This window comes from Rhamphochromis longiceps, linkage group LG11 (assembly GCF_057381845.1).
Source record: "Rhamphochromis longiceps isolate RC_006_pf linkage group LG11, R_longiceps_female_GT1.1, whole genome shotgun sequence".
Lineage (NCBI taxonomy): Eukaryota > Metazoa > Chordata > Actinopteri > Cichliformes > Cichlidae > Rhamphochromis > Rhamphochromis longiceps.
This window is the reverse complement of record NC_140567.1, coordinates 11912364-11934381: the sequence shown is the minus strand read 5'-3', so window position 1 is coordinate 11934381 and position 22018 is coordinate 11912364. Positions and strand designations below refer to the sequence as shown.

Genomic DNA, 22018 nt, shown 5'->3' with positions numbered 1-22018 from the left:
TTTATGTTCATTTTAAAATTCATAGTGATTTACCCTGAGGGGCACTGACAGATGAGAAACAAGTCAGACACCAGTTGCTATGGCAAAGAGTTAAAAATCAACTGAAGAACAGTTCAAATGATCATTTGTCAGATGTGAATATGTCATGAAATGTATATACACACCAATTCTTCAAAAAAATTAAAAAACTCACTATAAAAAATTGAGTCAACATCAGGTGAGCTGGTCCTGATGTTTCTAAACAAGGAAAGGAAGAATCGGAAATTCTGGGTTCATCCAATTCTGAAGCTATGGAATTCTTGAATTTCATGGTTTGATCTAGGAAATAGAGGATCACACTGGAGCAGTTTGAGCTTTTGTTGGTAGAGTTGGGACTACATTTGAGGAGAGATAATGTCTTACAGCTGATTGACCTGGAGCAGCATCTAGCTATGTGTCTAAGGTAAAACAGCATTATTCTATCATTGTACACTGGTGCACTTTTTGGAATAGAAGCACACTTGTTATCAAATACAGTCATCTGATTGGTCAGATCTGTTTATTTGTGTGCAAAAAAATCAGAATAATAAAGCTTGATCTGAAAAAATAAGTGCCACACATTCATCCTGCAAAATTACATGTCTGGTGTGAACATCTGCATTAAGAATAGGTGAGATGGAAAAATATTTGTAATGCATGAAATAGCACAATTTTTTCATGTCTTTTGTGTAAAGGCCCTGTAGGCTAAAAAAAAAAAAAGGCCTTGTATTTATTATTTATTTGCAAGTTAGCGTAGTGAACATAATCAATGTTGGGGATTGTTAGTCAAAAAAACAAAATACTCATTATGGATTCTTCTTCTTAGAATGTGCAATATGGTACTGAATGGAGAAAGTCTTTACACTACTTTCTTTTGCATTACAACATGACCTAAACGAGACCTAAAATGCATTGTCAAACAATGACCAGTTAGCAGTACAACCTTACCGTAGGTTACAGTCCAGCACACCAGCACAAACTTATATCATAATGACGTGAAATATTCACAGGCAGAAATGCTACAATGGATGCTACAAAGCTACAACCTGGACTTCTAATCACTACTTTTGTTACCTGTTGAAGTTCAGGGCCTAGATGTTGGGTTGGGGTCGGTATTTACTCAGCATTAACATCACTCTGGGTTCTTTATGCAGTTTGTGTTAGCATGCTGTCTCTTTGCAGACAATTGCAAAGAGACAAACTTTTGATAAAAGAACGCATGTTGTGTTAAAAGAACGCAATGCAGTTCTTTCTGTCCTGGGTGCAAATTCCACTTTATCATTTTTTTTTCCACTTTTCCAACTTTTGTTCAGTAAAAATAAAGGTAACCTCTATATTTCCACTCCTCAAAAGTTTAAACTGCTCCACCATTTTCCTCTCCCCTCTACACAAACTAGCATTATCCAATAGAGTGCAAGTATGCAGGAAGAAAAAAAGCATGTTGGGATGGGTTTTTTCTGTTTATCTTCCCATCATGCAGATAACTGACTCAAGTAAAAACACAATTGTAACTGTAACTTGATTACTGAATTGAGCACAGTAATTCATTACTTTACTACAGTACTAACAAGTCTAATACCTTAACAGTAGTGGATTACTTTGGAACATCTTCATCCAACACTGGTCATAATGATTCACATACTTCCCTTTATGATAACTGCTTATGAAATTGCAAAAGAAAAGATTTTTTACATGCCACAGTTTTTTAGACTCCATATTGCGTTATACACAACCCATAATACAATATCTAACTGTCAGGCCTTTCTATTATTATTACTATTATTATTATTATTATTACATAGCATATTTAAAAATTACAAGTTGTAATTTCAGGCATACTGAAGGAAGTTTTATGTGATACCTCAGCGTCCACGCCATTCCAGCTTTCCTTACACTACAGAGCTTGTGTTTCCCCATTCCAAGTTAAAAGGGAGAGATAAATGTGATTTAAATTAATAGGTGCTACCAAATAACTCCTCGGCTGGTAAACGATGCATTCATCAGATACAGACAGCCAATATCCTGTGATTCATGGCACTCTTTACCACGTGAAGGGTGCCAACAAAAATTGTTATTACTTTTTAATAAAGTGTACCAGTCACTAATCCTCTCATTTATCAGTGGAAGGCAGTTGGTATGGAGGAAGTCAGTGTGAACCGGTGTGCCTGGCTGCTCTGATGAAGAGGAATGGGAACTGTATGAATGAAAGTGTATTTAATGTAGAGTGCTCCTTTACAATGCAAGCTTTAATATGGAAGTATCAAAAAGCCAGGTAATGGTAGGCATCGCTATTAATAAATACTTATAAAATTTCACCCATAAAACAAACAAAACATTTTTTTTTCTTACACTGATGCTGTTTTTATATGAGCTACATGCAAAACAATGGTTGTCACATGGATTGTTGCAACTGCTCTTTACTGACAGGATATTATAGTAATCACACTGAAATGTTGGAGGAAAAAGCATTTTGGTTTAATTTAAACCTGAGCCCCAGCCCCCTTTTATTGCTTTACTGGAAAGGTTTTGTAAGCAACATCCCACCTATCTATCTATCCAGCCATCCATTTTCTACTTTTTTTTCCTTTTTTAACTTAGGTATAGAGGTACTGGAGCCTATAGTTGACAATTATAGCTTGTAACTCTATTTAATCTGGGGGGGCGGGTTGTTGTTTTCAGGTGCAAATCTGCCCAATCATTGATAACGATGTTGACCTGATTGCAACTATGCTTCCAAAGTCAGTGACAAGAAAACACAACAGACCTTGCTAACCAGTAATCATTTTAGTAAATAATAATTGGAAAACTTGCCATATTGGTGATGACACATTGCAAATATGTCCCATTTGTTAATGTTCAACCTTAATGAGTTTATGCAAGGTAAAAAGCAATGTTCCTGTGGTGTGCAGACTCGAAGGATTAGTGGTAGTGGACTTGCTGCCCATTCAAAAATATGTTTATTATTCCATGCTGACATTGTATGCTTCTGTTTTTGTGTTGTTTTTCCAAATTTTTATTTTTCCCATTAGTCTCTTCAGGACACCTACGAATACACCACAATATGTTTCACAACATAAGATTGTTTAATTGTTTAATGCTATAAATAATTATTTGATTTAACAACTTCTAAATACAAAAATGGATTGTTTAAATTGAATGTTTGAAAAGTCAAATATCTGACTGCTGACTCACTGACTGCGAGGTGTAATTGATGTTGGTTTCGCAGCACACATATTTCCTAGGATTATGTCCAGTGTGTACACAGAATAAAGTAAAAGCACCACCCACCACCTCAGGATAAAGCCATCACTGTGAGGTACAGTGATTAAAGACTGTGTCTTGACCTTGTATCCTGGACTGAGATAAACCCTCCAAAATTCCTAAAACAAACAAGCCACAGCTCTGTTAATTTAGCCCTCCAGCAGAAGCAGCGAGGCTGTTGAGGCAGCCACAGATGATTCCTCTTGTGTATGGGCCAATGTTAAGCTTCAAGAACAGGTAACAGTCAATCCATTAACCTTAGCTTTTAGTGGGCGCTTCATGTCACTACCTCTGAGTCTTGCACACACATACAAATGTACACACTGCCATGTGGACACAAACACATCTACACTTAAATACAGGCACACACACACACACACCCTTCACTGCCTTGATACATTTTTTTAATCGTTGCTATGCAAAGACTTGAAAAGGTCAGTGCAGCTCCTCTTGACATTGACTCTGCCATCGTAATAATGAGCTCTTTTCCTTTTCTTTCCTCCAACTTTAACAATACCTTATCACTAAGCCTGAAGCCATCCACCTCTTATATATTGGCCAGCTATGGTCACAAATCTCACAGCTGCACATATTTAAATACATTCAAAGGGACCTAAACATCCAAACAATCACAAGAACGTAGCATAAAGTGGACACAATGGAAATAGAGATACATGCGCATAGATAAATACACACACACACACACACACACACACACACACACACACACACACACACACACACACACACATGCCTTCTCACACACCCCAGCCCCCATCCCTTTAGGCCTAAGTGGGGGGTGTCAGCAGCTATCTTCAGCTAGGTAATATAAAAGGGCTTCCAAAGGCAGGGGTCATGTTAAATTGTAACGCAAATGTTATTCCTCAATTATCCTTCTGGGGGAAATGTCAACTGCTTCAGGAGGAATTAGACTGGGCCCAAAGACCGTGTGTGTCTCTATGTGTGTGCTGCCTCAGGCCAAAGAGTGAAGTGACTGTTCACTCTTCCACTCTTGTCCCCACTACTGCGCACAGTGGACACAGCCACTCCATAGACTAATTAAAAAAGTATTTGTGAATTATAAAAGCTTTGTTAAGATGGAGAGATAAAAACAGGATATAATATATCCTGTTTTTAAGTCTCAGTATTGGCTGTTGTAGAGACATAAGTCTATTATTGACAGTAATGTAATTAAATAACATTAATTAAAACATTTAGCTGTATTAAATCTGTGTATTCTCAACCACTAACCCAAATTTTGTGCTTAGAATTTCTTATTTAAATAAGTTATTTAAGATTTCATTGGAAAAGTATGCTTCCCTTAGCTGGTTTTGGGAATGTCCAAACATACCAGTAAGAACCAGGTCAGCATTTTTTTCTTGGTTATTTTCAGATGAATACCCTATCCCATGAATTCTTGTGGTGGCTGCCCAGTTGGGACCTGGGGAGTTTATCAAATGAATTTAATGAAAAACTCTCCTTTGACTGGCAGCTGAATGCCAAAGCTAACAATGAGGGGTCAGAAGTGAAACTACTATTGCCCTTTTCCAGTGGCCTCCTCTGACTGCCTCAGTGGATATTACAAGTTACCACATTTATATTTGCAATAACAAATTGACTCCAAATGGTCTAAGTGGGGATCAAGACCTGGCTGGAAATTTGCAGTGCCTTTAGGAAATCAGTTTGTGGACCTTTGTGGAAATAAGGGGTCTAAAACTAAGACCCAAGGGTATACAAGGACAGAGAAAGACACACATGTGCTTATTATATCTCTGCTCAATTTATGCTTTTACAAACAGTTTTTTTTTACAATATTTATGCACATTCAAAGCACAGATGTACAGTGTATCTGGAAACTATTCACAATGCTTCACTTGTTAAACATTTTGTTGTGTTACAAAATGGATTAAAATATTTTTTACCTCAAAATCCTGCATACAATACTCCATAATGACAAAGGGAGAAAGGTTTGCTTGAAAGTCTTGCAAATGTATTAAAAACAAACACACAGACACACACACAAAGTATTCAGTCTTTACTCAATACTTAATACTTTGCTCAGTGCAACTTTGGCAGCAATTAGATGGTCAGGTCTTTAAGAGTATGATGTTTCCTAGTTTTGGGGAGTTTCTCCAATTTTTCTTTCAGAACCTTTCAAGCTCCATCAGGTTGGATGTGAAGCATCAGTACACAGCTATTTTCAGATCTCTCTAGAAATGTTCAATAAGATTCAAATCTGGCTGGGACACTCAAGGACATTCACAGGGTGGTCCCGAAGTCACTCCTTTGTTATCTTGACTGTGTGTTTAGAGTTGTTGTCCTGTTGCAAGATTAGCCTTCACCCTAGTCTAATTTTCAGAGCACTCTGGGACAGGTTATCACCAAGGATGTTTCTGTCCATTGCTGCATTCAGTTTTCCGACAACCCTAAGTAGCCTTCCACTTCCTGCTGCCAAAAAGCATCATGATGTTGCCACCATTTTTCTTTATTGTTGGGATGGTTGACCAAGAGATAAGTGGTGCCTGGTTTCCTCCAGACATGACACTTGGCATTCAAGCCAAAGAGTTTAATCTTTGTTTCGTCAGACCAGAGAATTTTGTTTCTCATGATCTGAGAGTCCTTCAGGTGCCTTTTGACAAACTCCAGGCAGGCTGTCATAAGCCTTTTACTGTTTTTGTATGGCCACTCTACCATACAGGCCTGACTGGTGGAATGTTGCAGAAACGGCTAACCTTCTCTAAGGTTCTTCACAGAAAAATGCTGGAGCTCTGTCAAATGACCATGGTGTTCTTGGTCACCTCCTTGATTAAGGCCCTTGTACCACAATTGCTCAGATTAGCCCGTTGGCCAGTTCTAAGAAGGCCTGGTACTTCCAAACTTCTTCCATTTACGGGTGATGGAGGCCACTGTGGTCACTGAGACTTTCCATACTCAGAAAATTGTCTGTACCTTTCTCTAGATGTCTACAGACATTTCCTGTCCAGGTTTGTGCTCTGGCATACATTGTCAGCTATGGGATCTTATTTAGACAGGTGTTTTCCGTTCCAAATCATGTCCAGTTAATTACATTTACCACAGGTCAACTCCGGTTAAGTTGTAGAAACATCTGACAGATGATCAGTGGAAGCAGGAGGTTAAATTTGAGTGTCATGACAAAGGCTGTAAATACGCATGTGTTATACTTTTGTTTTTATCTTTAATTTGCCATTTGCCAGAATTTCAAACATACTTTTTTCATTTTGTCGTTATGGGGTATTGTGTGTAGAATTTTGAAGTGAAAAATACATGTAATCCATTTTAGAATAAGACTAACATGACAAAATGTCAAACAAGTGAAATGCTGTAAACACTTTCATGCTTACACATTTTCTCTTTTCTGAATAAACACTTTCTTGAAGATGATGATGACGCACCCCGCATGGACTAGAATTCAATTCCGCAGAGCAACTTTGGGGTGTGATTTGCATCATGGATGTGTTGCCTAAAAGACTGCACCGTGTGATGCAGTCATGTAAATATGGACTAGAATGTCTGAGGAATGTTTACAGTACCTTGTTAAATCTATAAAACAAAGGATTAAAATAGATTAAAAGGCAAAAAAGGGCCCAACCCATGTACCCGAACTGGGTGAATGTATACAAAATTACATCCATACAACTTTCACTACCTTTGCACAAAACAGTTTCAGTTATTACAGATAATAAGTGCTTTAAAGTGAACAGAAATCCCATTTCCACTCAATTGACAAAGCAGATTTGATATCCGTCTTTTAATATAGAGCTATTGCTCAATGAATATCGTGCACACATCTTCCATTAAACAGAAGCCACAAAGAAACCTAATCAAAGTGCCCTAAAAATGGGCTTAAGAATCATAGTTGAAAAAAAACTTATAACACAGTCTCCTGTGACTAATAGCTAAATAATAGCAATTATGATCATCTTGCTATAGCCAGATTTCTGTCCGAGACAGATTTTTTTCAGCATTATCCTATCTTCTCACTTTTATTCTGTCTTTCACGTCATTTTTCTTATCACTCCCTTCTATTGAAAGCACTGTTGGTTTCGTCCCCATGGTTACAGCCGATGGTATCGTGTTATCATTGTAATAAAACTAAAGTGCTGAGCAGGAAATTGAAAGTGTATTCGTACAGGAAATAACAGTGCTCCGTCATAATCTACAGTCAAAAACATGTGTTCATCCACATATTGTGTCTTTATCTGATGATGGAGAATACGGTGTGGTCAGCCATCTTTTTTTTCTTCTTCTATCTTTCCTGTTCTATTGTTTTTCATCATTCTCATTCACACACACTTTGACCAATCAGGGCTTAATATGACAAATGATGAGACTGCAGTATAAGCCTAAATCACCTTTCAAACACTTGTAGAGTTTCAGTTTAATATAAAGCAGCAGATCTTTGAATAAATGACTGTTGAAAATGTAAGCTTTTATATAAGCTTTTATATATATATATATATATATATATATATATATATATATATATATATATATATATATATATATATATATATTAGAGATGGACCGATCCGATATTACGTATCGGTCCGATACTGACCTAAATTACTGGATCGGATATCGGAGAAAAATAAAAAATGTAATCCGATCCATTAAATATCACGAAAGCACCTCACAAAACTTGCAACACGCTGTAACTCACCTCAGAACGTTAGCACGTCGGAGCAGTATGCATCACGTGATAGAGCGGCTGTGGCATGCGGGACCTGTCGGTGGTCTGGATAGCATTTGGAGCTTCGCTAGCAACCCGGCATTTCATCTCCGACAAAGTTATCCCGAGAGAAGTAAAGCAAGTGTGTAAGTCCATCTCTGAATGTTTGTAAAGCATTCCTGCGTTAAATGGTAAATGGTAAATGGCCTGTATTTATGTAAATGGCCTGTATTTAAGCTTAACAAACGACTGCCTCTCCTGCTGCTACTTCAATCATGAAACTGCTTAACGATCAGCTGATCGGCTTTTCTGTCGCGAGTCCGTGTCTCTAGTTTGCTTTTGGCCCATTTTGCACCAGAAAGAGGAAACCAGCGGCTGAACAACAGCAGCACGTTTAAGCTTGATCAGCTGTTGTTAGAATTTATTTAATATTACTTTCTACTCGAGGATCTTTTCTACGTAGCTGATGGCTGGTAACTGTGCAGGGGCGGATCTAGCAAAGTTTAGCCAGGGGGGCTGATAGGGCATTAACAGGGAAAAGGGGGCACAAAGACATACTTTTCTTTCTTATTCTCATTTAAAATGTCAAGCTTTTAATAAATAATTATCTGACACCCAAAGTTTTAATTTGATGTAAAATGAATAGAAGTCAATTACTGTATATAGTAACTATTAAGTCTAATATATATATATATATATATATATACCCTAGTAAGCTATAGTACTTTTTCCTTTGGGAAGGTACCATCTGTGCAGTCTGCAATTTTGTTGAAGAAAGATGTTGAATCTATTTAATATTTCTTGAAAAATAATTGATTTCTGTGCATTTTTTTTTTCACACTGCATCAAATTAAGGTTGATTACGTCGATTAAGCATCATGAGGTGGAGCGTGAGGGGTGGTTCCCTATTTTTTATTTATTTATTTTTGTTGTTGCTGGGAGTTGGAACCCTATTAGTTAGGTTGCTTAATATTTATGCTAAGTACTCTTTAAAATACCAGAATAGGGAGGATGGTGTAGGTTTAAGTTTATTAGATTGATCAGTATTGCTGAACTATGAAATTTTTTTTTTTGCATACAGGTATAACAGAATAGCTTTAGTGTAGCTGTTGTTTTAAACTTGAGTATGAACTTATACAAAATGCAGCAAGATATTTAAAAAAAGTTTTGTTGATTAAAAAACACTATATCGGATTCATATCGGTATCGGCAGATATCCAAATTTATGATATCGGTATCGGTATCGGACATAAAAAAAGTGGTATCGTGCCATCTCTAATATATATATATATATATATATATATATATATATATATATATATATATATATATATATATATGTATATGTGTATATATATATATATATATATATGTATATGTAAGCTTTTCTGGGAGTGTGAAATATTAATGCTGGAGGTGGCACGCTCCGTTTTGCGTAACTATTTTAAAATCCCTGTAGAACTGCAACCACATAAGCTAGCACAATAATTGTTTTTGCATAAGAAACCGGAGGAGTTGTACTTACACTTTATGCCATCAGCTTGTCCTAGGTCACGGTTTCCTTCCACATACAGCTTTGCAAAAATTGCATAAAAAGCACTTGTAGCAACAAAAACATAATATTCCAGAAACACGCTCTGCCGACCCGATCAGCTGTTCGTAACACTTCCTACGTTGGAATAGATGTCAGCGTGAACTATCGCATGTCCGCCATTACCTGCCCGAAACTGGAAGTGACGTCATTTTCGAGGAAAATTAATTTTTTTACCTTCAGGGCCTTATAAGCCTACACTGGTGCTTTTCCGTATAGTTTCTGGGATGCTTAGAACTCAATTTGCACTGCTTTAAATAGTTTATTTTGACGCACATGCTGGTTTTTTGCAAATTTGCATTATAATATTTTTTCTTCGTTTTTCCTGCAGTATATAAAAATTGGTGTATCTCAAAAATAAAACTATGAAGACACTCAAAAGAAATTTCCTGTTGTTGGAAACTATTTTGTGCAACGTTTTTGTATTTAAAGTTTTGCAGGATAAACCTCTTAAATTTCTCTAACTAGAAATATATGTAAAAAAAAATAATAATAATAATAAAAAAAACAATTTTCGATTTTATTGTAGTTTATTGCACTTTTTTGCAATTTGTGTAGTTATTATGCACTCAATGCATACATATTATTAAAGTTTGGGCTATAATGGTTGTATTGATGTATAGCAACTCCAAATGCTCCCAAAAATGGCACTACAGCATGTAAAAATATAAAGATAAGCTCTGGCGGATTTGGTTCTATGCTAGGTCTTAAAGGGTTAAAGGTTAGAAACTTAACCAAAATACCGTATTCATTTGCTTAAATTGTGCCTGTTTTTGAATGAAAAGCAAATGAGTTCTGTTGTTGCCGTTATATAACTGCAGCAGTGTACAACAGTGTAAAATTAAAATAAAAAATACTGCACACTGACGATAGATAACAGAAACTTCTTGGTTTAGAATAATAGAAATTGTAACTTTCATATTTGGTGGTAAACCATTTAGCCTTGTTTTTCTTCCAAAGATAGAAACCACCTTCCAAAACAGGTTCCTGAATCTCACGTGTTCCTCTTATCTGCCTGAGTGGGAATGAAAGAGAGTGAGGTAGCTGACACAAGGCCGCCCTCTGTCTGAAGTAACCGAAAACACCCTCTACTGTAAATGCTCCATACAGATATTTCTCAAATGGTCTGAGCTTGTATGTGTGCCTTTCTAGCAATGTTCACAGTGTGAGTGAATGGGGGGACTCTCATTTGCACAGAAGGGAACTCCACTGATGAGCCTATAATGACTAATATGATTTAGTAATGAATATAAAGTTAATCAGGGACCAAGAAACCAGAAGGATGCTTTGAAACCCAATTTGCAACACATTCTAAAGAGAGTGGCCCAGACAGTTATGTTATATATGCCAGTAAATATAGTAGATCAAACACCAAGCACAACCTTAATAAGGCAAGGTAAAGGGGGGAGGCTATGATAAAGAGAATGCTCATAAAATGTGTCCTATCCTTTTGTCTTCACTAGTGACATATGGCTCACTGATTGGCTGATGCAGTGCGGTATTAGCAAAGTTACTGAAGAATCACAGAAACATAAAGCAAAAAATTCTAATTTCCATGAAATGAATTACAAGGCTACTTGGAGCTACAGTGGGGCAAAAAAGTATTTAGTCAGCCACCGATTGTGCAAGTTCCCCCACCTAAAATGATGACAGAGGTCAGTAATTTGCACCAGAGGTACACTTCAACTGTGAGAGACAGAATGTGAAAAAAAAATCCATGAATCCACATGATAGGATTTGTAAAGAATTTATTCGTAAATCAGGGTGGAAAATAAGTATTTGGTCAATAACAAAAATACAACTCAATACTTTGTAACATAACCTTTGTTGGCAATAACAGAGGTCAAACATCTACTATAGGTCTTTACCAGGTTTGCACACACAGTAGCTGGTATTTTGGCCCATTCCTCCATGCAGATCTTCTCGAGAGCAGTGATGTTTTGGGGCTGTCGCCGAGCAACACGGACTTTCAACTCCCGCCACAGATTTTCTATGGGGTTGAGGTCTGGAGACTGGCTAGGCCACTCCAGGACTTTCAAATGCTTCTTACGGAGCCACTCCTTTGTTGCCCGGGCGGTGTGTTTTGGATCATTGTCATGTTGGAAGACCCAGCCTCGTTTCATCTTCAAAGTTCTCACTGATGGAAGGAGGTTTTGGCTCAAAATCTCACGATACATGGCCCCATTCATTCTGTCCTTAACACGGATCAGTCGTCCTGTCCCCTTGGCAGAAAAACAGCCCCATAGCATGATGTTTCCACCCCCATGCTTCACAGTAGGTATGGTGTTCTTGGGATGCAACTCAGTATTCTTCTTCCTCCAAACACGACGAGTTGAGTCTATACCAAAAAGTTCTACTTTGGTTTCATCTGACCACATGACATTCTCCCAATCCTCTGCTGTATCATCCATGTGCTCTCTGGCAAACTTCAGACGGGCCTGGACGTGCACTGGCTTCAGCAGCGGAACACGTCTGGCACTGCGGGATTTGATTCCCTGCCGTTGTAGTGTGTTACTGATGGTGACCTTTGTTACTTTGGTCCCAGCTCTCTGCAGGTCATTCACCAGGTCCCCCCGTGTGGTTCTGGGATCTTTGCTCACCGTTCTCATGATCATTTTGACCCCACGGGATGAGATCTTGCGTGGAGCCCCAGATCGAGGGAGATTATCAGTGGTCTTGTATGTCTTCCATTTTCTGATGATTGCTCCCACAGTTGATTTTTTTCACACCAAGCTGCTTGCCTATTGTAGATTCACTCTTCCCAGTCTGGTGCAGGTCTACAATACTTTTCCTGGTGTCCTTCGAAAGCTCTTTGGTCTTGGCCATGGCGGAGTTTGAAGTCTGACTGTTTGAGGCTGTGGACAGGTGTCTTTTATACAGATGATGAGTTCAAACTGGTGCCATTCATACAGGTAACAAGTGGGGGACAGAAAAGCTTCTTACAGAAGACGTTACAGGTCTGTGAGAGCCAGAGATTTTCCTTGTTTGAGGTGACCAAATACTTATTTTCCACCCTGATTTACGAATAAATTCTTTACAAATCCTACCATGTGAATTCATGGATTTTTTTTTCACATTCTGTCTCTCACAGTTGAAGTGTACCTCTGGTGCAAATTACTGACCTCTGTCATCATTTTAAGTGGGGGAACTTGCACAATCGGTGGCTGACTAAATACTTTTTTGCCCCACTGTATATTCAAGCTCAGATTGGCTAGAGCAACATATATAGACTCGCTCGTTTTCTCTCTCTGCTATTCTCTGTATTGTTCTCTTGCTAATCTACACATTGCGTCTGTCGTCTCTCTCTCTCTCTCACACACACACACACACATGCACACACAGGTCTACCCCACTAACTGATGTAAATGGAAAGAGTAAAGGAGGCTTGGTGAGGGTTGACCTTGTAATATCAGGGGCAGCTCACCCCAATTAATCACAAGATCCTTGCCCAGATGCTTCAAGCTAATAAACAGCACTCTGAATCAAAAAGTCCCTGCAGTTGTACAGCCACTCCAATGATTGCACCCCCTGCCCAAGATTAAAGCCCACTGTGAATTGAGAAAGGGCAAATGGCACTTCTAACAATCCAGGGTGGCAAGATGAGTTAGTTAGAGGCAGATGAGAAGCCTATGGAAGCTTTTTTTTCTCACATTTAAGCATTTTACTGCAAATTGCATGTCAAATTACCCTTGCAGTGAAATACCCTTAATGATTCCTTCTTTTCTTGTGTAAATAGTAATTTTCCATCCATTTCTTACCCTGTAATACTTACTGGGGGATTTTAGGGATTATGGGAACAAAATTATTTCACACATTTTAAAAGGATTATTTTCACAATGTGGGATATGTCAGTCTAGTGTGCGATATACAATGGCCTCTCTGTGATACAATTTGAAAAACACTACGAAAGCGCAGACAATTGAACCTGGTGAATGGCACACACAATATTAGGAACTACAATGCGTTCATAACATAATTACATTGTATATGGCATAAACTCTGACATTTGAAAAGAAGGCAACAATGTGGTATTAAGGTGTGGAACATACATGCCTTTGTGTATATGTGTCTGCGTAAAGCTGCTAACCTTGCTTTAGTAATTTCACGGAATATTTGAAAGGTTAACATCTCTGATTGCAACGTGCCATGGCGGCTGGTGTTTGATGTATGGTAATTCACAATTCTTACACATTGGGGCCTCTGAGACTGTTAAGTCTATGAAGTGGAGTCGTGCCTCTGTTCCTTAAACCACGCTTGTCTCTCTACCTCTGTGTTTATCTGAAACTTTAGCTGAAGAAAAAGCAATCAACTCTATGAGGAAAACAATCTAATCAAGAGTATTTTGAACCTGAACAATCGTGTAAATCAAGATTTTCTTTCTGTATCATCTTAGTTAATAGTGACATAGAAATGTCTGAGGAAATCAAGAGCTGGACTGCTTAATATAGTAAAGTGCAGCAGGTGTCCTGTTTAAGCTGTTCCTGGAGTTCATGCTGTGCAAAAAATGTTCTAAAAAAAGAGCAGGTTCATTGAACTTGAACATGTTTTCTGCGAACAGAAATATATTTGCAACTAAAGGAATGTGACAGTCATTATACAGGTATGTTAAAGTCTCCGCACTGTAAATAACCATATGCATTTCAGCATGGCTAGAGTTTATAGTCACATGCATACTTCACTGATAAGCTGCATATTTTCTAGTCACCATGTGCAGGTAATGCAGTACTGCACTGTAAGCTTAATGTTGAGAGTGTTGAAAGTACAAGTGTGGAAATTATCTTTTTAGTGTCCTATCCACTATTCACTAGGTAATCTTGCCACAGCTTGTTTTTTTTTTTTTGTTTGTTTGTTTTTTGTAGATTTACTTGTTGACCAATGCTAAATAGCCTATATATTTCATTTTATTTTAAAGCCCTTTGTAAGCTTTCACCTCTGTATTTGTAATTCTGTATTTGCCATGGTCATATGACCTCGTGTTTCAAAATTCTAAATAACTTTATTCTTATAGGTTACATATCATTAGTAAATACCCATATCTTTTCATGAGAGTAGCACCCAGTGATTGATTAATTCTTAATGTGAAGATTTACCACAATTCCAAATAGAAATTAAGACATTTTTATTTTATTTTATTTTTTTTGTTTGTTGGAAACATTCGATGAAGTATTAAGCCAGTTTGTATAAATGCGTACAGCTAACTCTTATGACGTGCGAATGGGGTATCCTTGGCTCATATTGTGAAGAAGAAAAAGAAAATGACAAACAGGCAGAGACAGGTCAGGACATAGAAATTTACATTAGGTAAGGGCAGCGAGTGTAAGCAAGAGGGAGTGTAGACAAGGGATTGTAGGTAATATGAAAGCAGATGGGAGGTGAAAGAGAGAGTCAACATCCTGGCCAGGATCCCAGGATGTACCAGCTGTTGCTGTAACTTCACCCCTCACGTCCCCTTTCTCCCTTCCACATCATCTTTTTTCACAGCCTCTTTTTTTTAAGCTCTTTAGGCTAGAAGATGTAAGCACTCTTGACAAGTGCCTTCTTTTAAGTATCTGTCATATAACACAGAAGATAAAAGAAACTGGTGAAATTCCTTAGCAAATTTAACAGACTGACACACACACATACATGAATATAAACATATTTAATCTAAGATGTTACTGAATTATTTAAAATTTCAGTCTTTTAAATATTGTCCAATTTTTAAGATGATAAAAATATTTTAAATAAAACAAAGAAGAATGAAGAAGGGATGAAAATATTGGCATTGGTCAATTACCTGCTACATTTCCTGTATACAATAAAAGTGCAAACAAACAAGGAAGCACAAATGAAAAGCAAGTAGCTGAACATAAGGAAACCAAGGAACTGCTTGAAAAATTAATGAACCACTATAAACGAAGTGGATCGCCAGCATTTGCATTGTGTGAGTGTATGTGTGTGTGTGTGTGTGTGTGTCTGTGAACAGGTGGAGGCTGGTACAAAGAGCTCACATTTGGAACAAACACTGATGTCTGTGAAGCACCTTTATGTCTCCCTCACTCTCCTGCTCTCTCTCCAGTGTAAGTCACATCAAAGTCTGAGGCCCGTTGGCTTGACTTACACCTCATCCAATTAGTCGGCAGTATCTCAGCGACCCTAAAGAATAGCCGGTCCTTTTCGAGGCACCGCCGTCACTTGATCCCGAGTAACACAACACCTCGGTATGCGGACACGCGCGCATACACATTAACACACACACAAGCACCTGATACCTGCGGCTCTTGGTGTAAAGATAAAATGAGGCAGCGAAAGGCAGTGGGCACAGACGTCAAAAGCATTAGTGAAACAAAAACACCCGCCCCCCCATCCAAAAAAAAAAAAGAAAAAAAAAAGAGTAAAGGAGAGAGGGCGGAGAACAGAGCCAGGTACAAAATTGATGGCTCACAATGCAGCCAGTATTGTAACAAAATGAATTTGTCGCCCTATTGTCTGTGACAAAAGGCCTAATTGAATTCAGGCCTCCTGTTCCTTGTCTGTTGCTCTTCTTGGCATGTTAAGTATCCTGCAAGATATGGTGATTCTCACTTGAACTGAATTATTTAGATAGGCAAGAAGCTGCTACTAAGCAAGGAGAAAAGAAAAGATCAGACCTGTGTGCACAGGTGTGTGAGTGTGTGCTTTTTTTTTGTGGGTGGGTTGGGGGGACATAAACATTGAACCTAATAAAATAGATGACAATTTATTACGAGTTAACAAATGCCACATTACAAACCCACATTCAATTTGAACATTTTATTTATTTATTTATTTATTTATCACAGCTCCCTCACCAGATACCATGACACAGCATTATCAAGCTTGCAAGGACATCTCAGCTCTCTGTACCGCATGCCTGGAATCCAATTACTGGGCAGCAATTTATGCTGTATGAGGATACATTACTATTTCAATATTGAGATGTCAAATTACACACATGGCCTCTAATGCACTCTGGCAATCATAGCCTACTGCTCAGACTGCCAGCAACAAACCTGTCAGAGGACCTTGTCACAGGGGAAAGGAAATCTGATTCGTCCATATTCTCTCTTTCCTTCTCTCTCACTCTCTTTTGGACCATGACTTCCTTCAGTTAACCAGCGCCACTGTGTTCTCTTTCGTCTGCTCCCTCTATATAGCTGGTGTTCCTTGGAGGGGTTTCATTGCCCAAAGCTCCATGGCAGGGCGATTGATGAGGAGTCCTCAATTCTCTGACAGTTGACATTTACCAGGAGACTCTCCTTGGCATGCCCACCGTGAACAAACAGACAACGAGACAGCTGGAAATGCCTCTGAAAAGAAAGGACAAAAATCCCCTGCACCACAGTAAAGGATGAAGCGCCATTTAATAACAATTTAACCAATTTTTGTTTAAATTTTAAGCATATAGACTTTATCATGATCAGAAAATCATCAAAGATCACCAAAGTGCTGCTTATTTATCATAAGAAAAGAAAATGCCTGAAAATCAACCTTTTTCCATTGTGGTTTTAAGTTCCCGCCTGCTCTTTTCTCCAGTGCTTGCTGTCTGAATTCTCCCTCGCTGCCTGTGTTAGTACCGAAAGTCTCAGCAGTGGACGTAGTACAAAAGCTGACGTGAAGGCTGGTTTACTTAGAAGAATGCTCACCCGGTGAACACAAAACAGAGATGGTTTCTGACATCTTGTGAAGTTGTCTCCGTCCCCGAGTATACCTTTGGGGAGAGAGAGCGGGCGGGGAGCGGCGGCAGCACTGAGACCATCAGGGCCGTCGTTACTTGCCAGGCACTGAATCTTTAATGCAGAAGGCCCCCACAAATGCATGGGCAGCATGGTGTTGTCACCCTGGCATATTTTATAACTGATCAAACATTAGTCGGCAGCTGTTGTAAACTTGTAGCTGTCTCGGTGGCAGTGGTGGTGACAGGCTCTGACACACTGCTGAGAGACTGAGGCCCAGCTGGCTGCTTTTACTTGCTTACATTCTGGCATTGTGTAAAAATAAATAAATAAAAGAGTGTCTCCTCCATCTCAAGCATTTGACTCTCTCTAACTATCACTCATTTCCTCATTTGGTCCTTCTTTCTTTTATTCTCCTCTTACACTTTTGCTTGTACTTTTCTGTCACATGCTTGTTTGGTTGCTTCTCCTCCCATTCCTACTCCTCCTCCCTTACTTCTCTGTAGTGTCTTGTGATTTCCCCAACTGCATGTTTGGTGTCCCTGCAGTGTTACTGTATGTGTTGTACAGCTTACAATGGCTACCTGAGCGTGGGAAAAAAGAAAAAAAGAATAAGCAGTAGTACAGTTTTGGCAAGGCTCTAAAAGAAAACACACAGGGGGAATAGTTTGACAGCGAGAAGAAAGTGTGAACAAACTGTGACATGTCAAATATTGTGTGCATTTCTTTGGCTCAGTTGTGCTCCAAATGCGATTTTGAAGAAATCAGAAATTGGGATAGCTACTGTACTTGTTTAAGGTGTTTGGAATTCCTGTTAAAACGACCAGCAATCATATTCGGTGGGAGTTGTTACTGCTAATCTAATGCTTTGATTGTCTAAAATCATTTATTATAAACGCCTATAAATGATTTGTTAGTGTTGTTCTCTGTATGAAAATCGCTTGCTTTTGTGTGGACATATTGTTAGAAGCATGTTTATTCAGAGTAAAACATCTTTCCGAGCAAATATATTAATATTTCATTGCTTCATTTATTATGTAAATTCTTCAACTGAATATTTCAATAATTGCTTAGGACATGAGACCCCCCCACAGCCCCTCCATGTGTCTCTTTTGCACAAAGGCAGCGGTTGGACAGCTCACTGGAGGGAATTACCTTTTGGCTAGCACAAAATAATTTTTATTTCTAATTTATTTCATGACAACAGGCACACGCAAAGGGAGAGACCCTCAGCCAAGTGCCTTGTTGGCAAAGATTGATTACCCAATATCTAATTAGCTGAGATCCAATCACTTATTATGCAGAGTACGAGACAATCAGACTGAAGTCAACTGTCAGCCAATTGATTGATGACACCTCCAATCCAGCTTTTGTTTGCTCTAATGTCCTGACGCTTGTTACAACCACCAAAGCTCGCTCGGACAATGCAGTCTGTCACTCTGACGGGGAGTTGCCGGCCTCCTGTCTCATTTTTAGTTTACGTTTGTTTACAAGTGTGTGCGGTTTTGTGTAAGTGGACAACACTGGTATGTACGTCTCTATTTGTGTGTGTTTTTCGTAGTGTGGAAATGTGTATTTGAAGACAACAAAAGATTTGTCAAGTTGTTGGCCCTATTAAAGACAGGTCTCCTCTTTTCACCCTGAGGGCAGTTGGTTTTTAGTGAAGGTTGAGAGGGGAAGGGGAGCCATATCATGATTAAAAACAAGCAGTGATGAATGACATAGCAGTGATTTCTTTCTGCACAGCTCAGCAAAAATGTTTGGGTTTTTTTTACCATTTAAAAAATACTTAAAAAAAATATGTATTAAATTGAGATTCAAATTGTTTGTTTTTCTTTTTTTTTTTTTTTTTTTTAAAGATTATAGATTGATTTATATGTGGGAAATCACATTCTTTCAATTTTTAAACTAGCTTCTTCTTCTATTTTTTTCCCCTGTCTTTTATTAAGATTTTTTTTTTTTTATTATTACAACCATAACAGATAAGACCAGGGGTGGACCAAGAGACCTGAGACCCAAGGGCACCTCAGCTCCCAGCAGGGGGCTGACAGAGCGGCTGCCGGGAGAAAGCCAGTATACATCTGAGCACCCAGCCCTGGACACTGAGAACTACCAGTTCACAGGAAGGTGTGAGCACCAGCCACTGGTAGGAAGTTTGGCAGGGGAAAATAGCCCCCACACCTGGGGAAGCCTGAGATGTGCTAAGAGAGAGGGGGAGTCTAAGACGAAAACTAGCCTTTTCTAAAGAAGACAGACTTTTGGATATGAGAAGGCTGTCAGGTATAATTAAAATAAGTGAAAAAAAAATTGTAATTCTGTCTGTAGGTCGAACACAAAATAGGGGTAGTTGTTGTGTTATGTTGAGCTTTTGTGCATGTTAATATACTGAACTCTTTTGCAGTATACCACTGTTGCTTAACTATCTGCCCTGAGTCTAATACAGTCAGTTTAAAGAAGATCTGTGGTATCTTAACTGTTGAATGTAGAGTATTTGCTTCCCCATTTTGCCAAGGAGAGCAGTTACATAAATATGTTTGTGCTTACCCTTGATACATTAATTTTTACTGTATAGTACAGAACTTTCTTAATGTTTCATATGATGATTTTTGTGCTTTTTGTGCAAAATGCAAAAAGCAGTTTCCTATTTCTGTTTACTTAATAATTTCTTGTGGTTTCGTATGGTTGTTACTCTAAAGCTTTTGCAGTTAATGGGCAGAAATACTGTTAACTAAAGAAACAAATATTTTTTCCTTTAGGTATATCCAAGAAAAATGGTGTTCATTATGTCAAAACGTAGTTTATTTGTGTTTGATTCAACTTTTATTTTTTCCTTTTAACAGCAAACAGTAGAGAGAAATGACAATTTGACAGCATTAAAAATGTATAGCAAGTCAAGGGCCTCAGAGGTTTCCATTAGTAAATAGGGTCGGAAGCTCACATAAATGCACACACACACATAGAGATGTGGAGGGTGGGGGGTGTTATCCAAAGCTGACTTGTTCAAGGTTCAAGGATGAAGGCCTCTGAGATCCAGCTGCAATTTATTGTGAGATATTCAGCATCTGATCTCAGTGACAGTAGCCTCTGGCTTTGTTCATAAGAGCTAAAATGTCTCTCTTCTGTGCTTGCTTCTGTGTAAGTGTAGTGCTTGTGCCCGTGCATTTTCTGCTTGTGCGTGCGAGGTCAGACGGTATGAAAGCAAGGGTGAAATTCTCTGACATACATCAAACAACTGAAGACAGATGCCTGGACAGTATTAATCAAAACTTTCCCATTTCCTAAAGAATTAATCATTAAATAATTAATTTGGCAGCTACAGGCAGCAGTTAAAGGGGGCTTGTGCCTTCCTGCTGGTTAGAATTAGTCCTTGTCGAGAGGCTAGATTGATATATTTATTATTTATCAGATTAATCATGGCTAGAGACATTAGGATCCACTGTCGAGATCATACCAGTTATAGCATAGGAGGGGGTGAGAGAAAGAAGGCTCAACACATGAGAGAAAAAGGCAGGTGGCAGCTGTGTGCAGTGATTACAGTGCAAGGTGGTCAAGGATACACTTCCAAGCCTAGACACACGTATACACATTCACATGCACATGCACATTAATACAATGTAAAGAGGGGGTGGAAGCCAGGACGTCTGTGTAGCCCCAAGCACTTTTTTTTGCTAAAGCCAGAGCAGCAGAAAGCAGTAGGAGGGGGAAGAGCAAAGACGCCTATGATACAACAGCTTTACAGAGGTCAGGGAAAATCCTAGGGTCATTTCTGTTCATAATAAATATTTGGAGAGTACCCCTGTGGTGGCAGTGAATGACAATGTCATACCAAAATAATATCTATCCTTCACTCATTCATTCATTAACCCCCACAGTAATTTTAATCCAATTTTCCTTTTTACCCTTTAAGGATATGTGAGCTAGCTATGTTTGAAGGTTGTAAGGTGGCAGTGACTGATATGTCTGCCAGTGAATCAGTCTTTTAGTTTAGAGTTTCAAGTAGATGCATCCATTACTGTCTGTGGGAAGCAAAGCCCTGCAAGCACAACTCCTACATTTAGAGTAATTGTGGTAGTCAAGTTCTGACCACTTGTATGTGCATATTTGCAATGCTTGCTGGATCTCCTTCACTGTATTAAAAAGTAACATTTTGACTTGAATTTAAGTTTATGGAAGATAATGAAGTTGGAGGAAGCCAAATCTTGTCAATAAGGCAGGTGACTGTCACAATGTGGGATGGACTCAAGCACAGTAAAGGCAGCTAGAATACAGTTCCGTTTATTACTATACAACACCAGGTGCAAATATATACAAGTGAGAGGGCAGGGGGAATCTAGGGCACAGGGGAATCCGGTAAAGGAGCTCTTCACACACGAGGGTCTTTCACAAAAACACAGCACACCAGCCTGCACACCAAGGGTTCCAGGGAAACGGAATTCCGAGGTTACTCAATAGTTCAGCGACGAGATGTATCCAGCCACTGCCTTAAGTAGTGGATGAGTTTAGGCGATGAGCCACAGGTGTGTGATTAACCTCAGGTGCGAGAGCCAGGGGAGGAAGCCCGCAATGAGCTCTGCCCCGGCGAGACACGGCAAGCGTGAGGGAGGTAAACAAGAAACATATGTAGCCAACCTGAGTCAGCCGGGCAGACACGGGGACCATTACAATACCCCCCCCTCAACGGGAGCCTCCCGGCAACTCACCAGGCTTACCCGGATGCTGACAGTGGAACTCCCGCAGCAAACCTTCAGCCAGGACAGCCGACCGAGGCACCCAGGAGCGTTCCTC

General features: G+C 39.0%; 1 protein-coding gene across 1 annotated transcript in view; it reads left to right on the top strand.

Moving 5' to 3' along the window:
• LOC146658625 (uncharacterized) overlaps positions 1–21831 on the top strand; it is a 59040-nt gene extending 37209 nt beyond the window's left edge. Inside the window, exons 6-7 of the mRNA XM_085424145.1 lie at positions 19216–19379; positions 21769–21831. Of these exons, the coding sequence (XP_085280271.1) occupies positions 19216–19379; positions 21769–21831 (227 nt within the window). The remainder of the gene's footprint in view (positions 1–19215; positions 19380–21768) is intronic.
• Positions 21832–22018: the final 187 nt, after the last annotated feature.